This window comes from Propithecus coquereli, unplaced genomic scaffold (genome assembly GCF_000956105.1).
Source record: "Propithecus coquereli isolate 6110/MARCELLA unplaced genomic scaffold, Pcoq_1.0 Scaffold22, whole genome shotgun sequence".
Classification (NCBI taxonomy): Eukaryota; Metazoa; Chordata; class Mammalia; order Primates; family Indriidae; genus Propithecus; species Propithecus coquereli.
Genome location: NW_012147189.1, coordinates 5,246,173 through 5,252,640, shown reverse-complemented (window position 1 = coordinate 5,252,640; position 6,468 = coordinate 5,246,173). Strand labels below are relative to the sequence as shown.

Sequence of the window (6,468 nt, the reverse complement as noted above, 5' to 3'; positions counted from 1 at the left end):
ATCACAGTAGCTACTCCATGTTGATATACCACTGTATCACCTAAATTAAAAATGGAAATGTCAAAATAACAAAAAGTAGTTAACTTACTATTAAATTTATATTTTTAATTAAGAAAGTTTACAATTAGGTCCAAATTTTCAGCAAGAATTTTCTCACTGAAGGTCATATGATAAATGCAAACTACTGCTCCAATTATCCAAAGATGTTTATATATATCTGTATTATATAGGTATATACACACTCATTTGTACATATATATGCACACATAAAGAGAAAGACAGAGAGAGATGACTAAGTTCAATGTGAAATAGTTCCCATTTTGTCTTTTGAGAAAATGTTAAGGAGGAACTCTTTTATTGAAAAGCAAAAAAAGACACTTCTTCACAATAGGAATATTGTTTCAAAAGCATAATTAGAAATCAAAAACACAGTTTCTCTAAAATCAAATTTTTGAAGTAGAATCTTTTGATTCATAAAAATAGTGAAAGATTATTCCATAACATAAAAATACTACTGTCCATGTTCATTGGAATCACTGGCTCAATCTTTCCCTTTAGATCTCTACCTTCAGGCAGCAAAGTTCGATCTGTTCGTACACAAAACTAGGCAGTCTCCACGGTGTTGAACTTGATTCCTCTCTTCTATTTCTTACTCCAATTCTTACCACAGCATGTCAGCACCATGACCAGCTACACATTAGGTCTCTTTTCATCATTGCCCTGAGGTCCCTATCGCTTCGTCTTTACTCCAGCTGTTCCCTATGGGAACAAAAGTCCTTCCCATTTTCACTCACCTGACTAACTCTCCTCACTCCCAAGAATCCAACTCGGGCAACAACTCTTCCAGGAATTCTTCCTTGAATCCCTAGGTTAAGCCAAGTGCCTCTCCACTGTGCTCCCACAGCACTGAGCACTTTGTCAACCCGTCATAACAATGATCACATCATACTGGTACACTCACACAGACACACACACATGCAGTTTTACTGTAAGCTACTTGGACAAATGATTCTTACACAAATTCATGCCCTAGAAAAACAGATGCTCAGTAACTGGTGCATAGAAGTTATTTACTGCTGAACTGATGCACAGAATGCTGACCCCTTAAGTCATTGTGTGACTAAGCAAGGCCTAAGGAAGTCATATTCCCAAGGCCTGTTATTTTTAGTTTAAGATTTCTCTTCCTTATATGATATCAGAATTTTCTATTTGTGCCATATTGTGAAGAAAAGGTTAAAAATAATGCCTTAGAGTATATCACGTACATGAAGTTTCGACACATATATTCTTTTCACTGCATTGCTCAAGAGAGCAGTGAAACAAACAATTTTGTTCCTGAACAGTCACAGAATACAGTTAAGCATTACTTTTCACCCCATTGGACAGTAGTGCTTAATATCATCTTTATAGAGAACTGAAATGACAAATCTGCCATAACAGTATGTGTATTTACCTGTTGAATTAAAGAGAATTATATAAAAGGGCTCATCTGTTTCTGGGATACCATCTTCAATAACAAATACAGATACGCTCTTCTCTCTACTTCCAACCTCAAAAACAAGTGTTTCTCCTTTTTCAACAGGAACAAAGTCTCCGTCTCTTGCAGTAGCCTTCCCATCCAAGGTAGCATATTGGACGGTGCAGGTAACATCAACAGATCCATTTCTGAGAACTGTAAAGTTAGCAGTCTCACCCTCTTGAACTGTCACTACTCGAGGTTCTGAAATATCCATAAAGAAGAAACGTGAGCTTTTCTGATTCCATTCACATATTTTCAGATCACATTGTTTCTCCCTGCCCTCCACAAGAAATGCTCTCTACTGTGTCTTTGTTTAAAGAATCAGCTCCGTTCCCAACTTTGACATGAGCCCCCCCTAATTACTTCAACAGTTAATGGCCTTCCTCTTGCCTTAATTCCTACAGGATCCATTATCTTTGACATCTAATTTGTCAGTAAATTACATATTTGAAATCCTCTATCTACTGTTTCATATATTTCAGGTCCAAGTTGAGGCCATAAGTTCCTTGAGAACAGGACTAGATATCTCATGTTTTATTTTTGCCAGAGCATTTAGCAGAAAGTTGAGCATAAGATTAATTTATTAACTACATATTAACTGAAGGTTACCAATACAAATCAATAAAATTCAAGAGGTTTAAAATATTCCTGCATAGGTATTAATAAATTGATCCCAATATAAAGTTCACAAAAAGGATTCAAGAAAGAATTAGAAATCTATTAAGTCTCATAAATAAAACTAAAAGACGCCTCAGGTGGCAAAAGACAGTTCTAAAGAATGCAGAAAGGTGGCAAAAATGCAGAAAGTTTAATTAATATTTCCATTAGATATTAGTTATTATAATAACTAGCTGTCCATTAGGTACAATAACCAGGCCCTCCCTGAGCTGGCTAGACGTGCATTGGAAGAAATCACATGGAGGAGTGTTCTTTCTGCACAAAGGAAAGAAAATATCTCAGAATTTGAAAGGAGGAAATAAAGCTAACAAAATACTACTTATTTTCCTTTCTTTCTGCTTCAGAAGATCTTTAAAATTATTTGTTAAAACTTTAGACAGATTGAATAATAGTCACCGAACGAATCATGAAATCATATTAAAACAAGCATCAGTGGTGCTTTGTTGTAAATGTTCAGTTAAGAATATTATTAAAATATATACGCACTGTTTAAGAAAGATGGAAACTCACTAAAATAAGATAGCAATACCACCTGCAAAATAAATGGGGTCATCGTTTCTTCTAATCCTCAGAATTGCAGTTGTTTTGTTTCCCACTTCTGCTCCTCCAGTGGCATTAAGTAAGATAATGGTAAATTCTTCCATTTCCTCTGGAATCTTTCGGAGAATGTTACACGTTTGAGTCGGGTAATTTATACATATAATTATATTATGTAGTCCTAAATTATTGTTTCTTTTTTTAAAAAGCTCTATTAATAATACTAATATTCATTTCCATTTCTGAGGAACCTCCCTAAAAGTAGGCAGAACCTCCCTAAAGTATTCGGGTGAGACTCAGACCCCTCCCAAAATTATTTTAATGTGCATTCATCCAAAGAGCCACTACATTTTGACTAACTATATAATTTAATGGAATTAGGGATATTTTGCCTTATATAAACTAAAAATAGATATACCACATAGCCCATATTATTTCTGTGAGAAAATAGGAAATGTTTATTAAAAATGGAACAGAAAAATAACTTCTAGACACATTTAGAACAGAGATCATAAATAGTAACTAAAGCTCAGCTAGCTCTCAAAGGCCTCTTACAAACCATACTGAAGTTTCACCTGAGGTCATAAAGACCTTACTCCGTGTCCTACCAAGATGAGATTCCCCATTTCTCTGAGCCTAAATAGATCCCCAGGTGGACACTGTTTCTCTTTCACATCATCCGTGCTAACTGGTGCTCTCCACCCCCTAAAATAAAAAGGTGTTGGAATTTTGTCTCTGAAGGGATGGGTCTGATGGAAAAGGACAGGCCGCCGCAGCTGTTCTAACTGCAGCTCCCCTCAGGAAGGTTCACTCCCCACTGTTACTCAGTCCTTTCTCTTTACTGTCAATAAGAAGAAACACCGTGTTGGATACATGAGCCACGTGGTCGAGTGTCCTGATTCTAAAAGTGCACCACAGAACACCCGGTAGAAGGCCCTGCCTTCAAAGGGCCTAAGTACGAGCCAAGGGCTCACCTCTCCCACAACTGAGAATCCCTGATATCTGACACATGAGCAGAGTCACTGACCCCTGTCAGTTCTAGTTCAACATGCCTTCAGGGGAACCCCAAAATAATGCTGCTCTCTTGGCTTAGAGTCAGACATTATACTTGAGTTCTTTATCACATACTTTCATTACAAAATATATTACCAATGTTTAATTATTTAATAAAAAAATTATTGATCAACTACAACAAGCAAAGCAGTTACATATGCAACATTTACCTCATCTGGAAGGGAGTAAATGGTGATATTTTTTGAAAATTCCTGATCTCCAAAGAAAATAGTCCCTTGCACAGGAAATACATCTTGTGTAAAGTCTGGACTAACCACCCATGATACACTAACATCACCAAAGTTGCCGCGATTTCTTATTACACCATAAACAGCTGTGAAATACAAATGTGTATAATACATATGAATATATACTAAACAACTTTAAAACAATGAGTAAAGAAATTGCTCAAATAAACAAATGTGAAAATAACACCGGTTTTTAATAAGAACAACTATTTACTTAGCACAGCCTCCAAGGTACATATCAAAATATATTAGCCTGTTCCTCCCTCTGTAGGTATACAATTAATAAAATAAATGGACTCAATCACAGTTTGGGATTTTAAAAGTCATTCAGCATAGGAAACAGATGATGATTAATTAGATACACCTGTCATAAAGTCCTACAAGGATATCTGCAAAAGGCAGTTAAAGGAAGCTGCATACTCGAGTGATTTTCTGACCCAGACAGACACTGCTCTAAAAATAAAATATTTCTTCTCTCCTGCCACTGCAGTACTTCCCTAGCAGTAATTCTTAGTTTTAAAATTTTCCCTATTTGACTTGACTCATTCTTAAGTGTTTGAGTTGCACTGCATATGGTTAATTGAAATCAAAATTGAAATGAAGTCACCAGTATCATCACAATACTATGTAAGAAATAAAAATAGTGATACTAAATATGATTTTTAAAGAGACAAATCTCTGCACTATATGTAATTTCTAAGGAATAATGGACAGCTGAAAATAACTAGTAACTACAGAAATAAACTAAAAAATGGTAATATTTCTTCTTCAATAAACAGAAATACAATATAAGAAACAGAATAAATTACCACTATAGATATCATCTCCTTTGCTTTCATTTATCACCAGAATTAGATCATCAGAAACAAATTCTATAATCCCATGAGGATCATCATTTTTTAGAATTGTTATGTTGACAACTGTAACACTTCCCAACTTGCTTTCCCGTTCACCATGGCTGCTGAGGACCACCCAATAGTGTTCATCCAACTAAAATGAACATGTGAAATTAGGAAAAATGTAAAGTTGACATTTTCATGGCAAATAAAACTGTAAATATTCAAGAATATTAATATATTCAATTTTTCTGAAACATGAAACTCATTGAAAGTACAAAAGAGCTGATATTATTCCTAAAAAAAATTTTAAAGTTCTTCTAACAATTAAGAGAGATACCAGATATATGTATACATTATCCAACAAGGAAACGATAAACAATGACACTACTCTAAAATGGCAAGAAGACTGTATGTTATCATTGCATTGATGATCTATCTGGTCATTTAAACTTACAAGAGTAAATAAAATAAAATTAATTTGAAACCAACATATGTATTAGTGAATAAACACAATGGAACTATACCTGGCTTCATTAATATAGAACTTCAATTTATTTCCTTTACAAAAATAATTTCTTAGCAAAACTTCTTCAGTTCAAAACCACATCATTAAAAGTTCAGTCAACACAGGTTATGTAAAATTAGGCTTAACATAAATAAAGCTAAAAGGAGATGAAAACTGATCACACACTAAAAGTCTCAGATTGTATGCTATTGCCTTACATAGGAAAAAATACACCATTGTAATTTAAATGAGTATTTTTTAAGCTTTTTTTTTTAATTTTCCAAACCTATGTACTTATCAATCCTTTCTTGCCCACTCCTTTTCTATGTCTCCTTGCCAATGTTCAAAATATTTATATTCTTAGTACGCCAGATACTATCAACCTTCAAAAAAAAACCACAAGAAAAATAAAAATCCCATACCTCTGGTATCCCATCCAATCTTGCTAGCAAGGTGATCACTATCTCCCTTTCTCCAGGTTTAAATTCCAGTACTCCCGTGTTTCCGTAAAATTCATTGCTATCTCTTGGCTCTACTCGGTAGTGTAGAAACTGCTTAACAAGAGCCCCCCTGGATCGGATGATGTGAAGCTCTACAGATTCTCCTTCCTTTAGAAAAAAATTCACAAAAGTTCAAATCCTTCAAGATCATTCTTCTGAAGTTGTGAGTACAGAATAAATTGAAGTTTCTTTCATACTTACTTTTATAACATAGGGTCCTCTGGAAGCAGGAGAAAATTGAAAAACTCCCCCGGGATCATCATTTTCTAAAATAATTAGGTCACGACTAGTATATCCAGATTTCAGCACTTGATTTTCCACATTAACCCTGGAGAAATCAAAGGAAAAAAGGCACCCACTACTTGTAGTCTTACTTTTGAATTTTGCAGGCTTCTAAGGCAATATTTACAGCTCTTCCAGATAATGAAAAAGAAGGTTATTAGACCTTCAAGTGAATTTATATGTATTCAAATAATTTAAGATCAAAACAGTTTTACTCATAACAGTTATGGAGAACTTCTATTTCTGAATTTATTATATCATTTTTTATTTGCCTAAAACCAAACAGTGCATATATATATATATATAT

At 34.4% G+C, this 6,468-nt stretch overlaps 1 protein-coding gene across 1 annotated transcript in view; it reads right to left on the bottom strand.

Moving 5' to 3' along the window:
* ADGRV1 (adhesion G protein-coupled receptor V1) overlaps positions 1–6,468 on the bottom strand; it is a 539,879-nt gene that overhangs the window by 509,309 nt on the left and 24,102 nt on the right. Inside the window, exons 11-17 of the mRNA XM_012644750.1 lie at positions 6,081–6,207; positions 5,802–5,987; positions 4,845–5,025; positions 3,958–4,121; positions 2,730–2,853; positions 1,454–1,720; positions 30–40 (exon numbers count right to left, since the gene is read on the bottom strand). Of these exons, the coding sequence (XP_012500204.1) occupies positions 30–40; positions 1,454–1,720; positions 2,730–2,853; positions 3,958–4,121; positions 4,845–5,025; positions 5,802–5,987; positions 6,081–6,207 (1,060 nt within the window). The remainder of the gene's footprint in view (positions 1–29; positions 41–1,453; positions 1,721–2,729; positions 2,854–3,957; positions 4,122–4,844; positions 5,026–5,801; positions 5,988–6,080; positions 6,208–6,468) is intronic.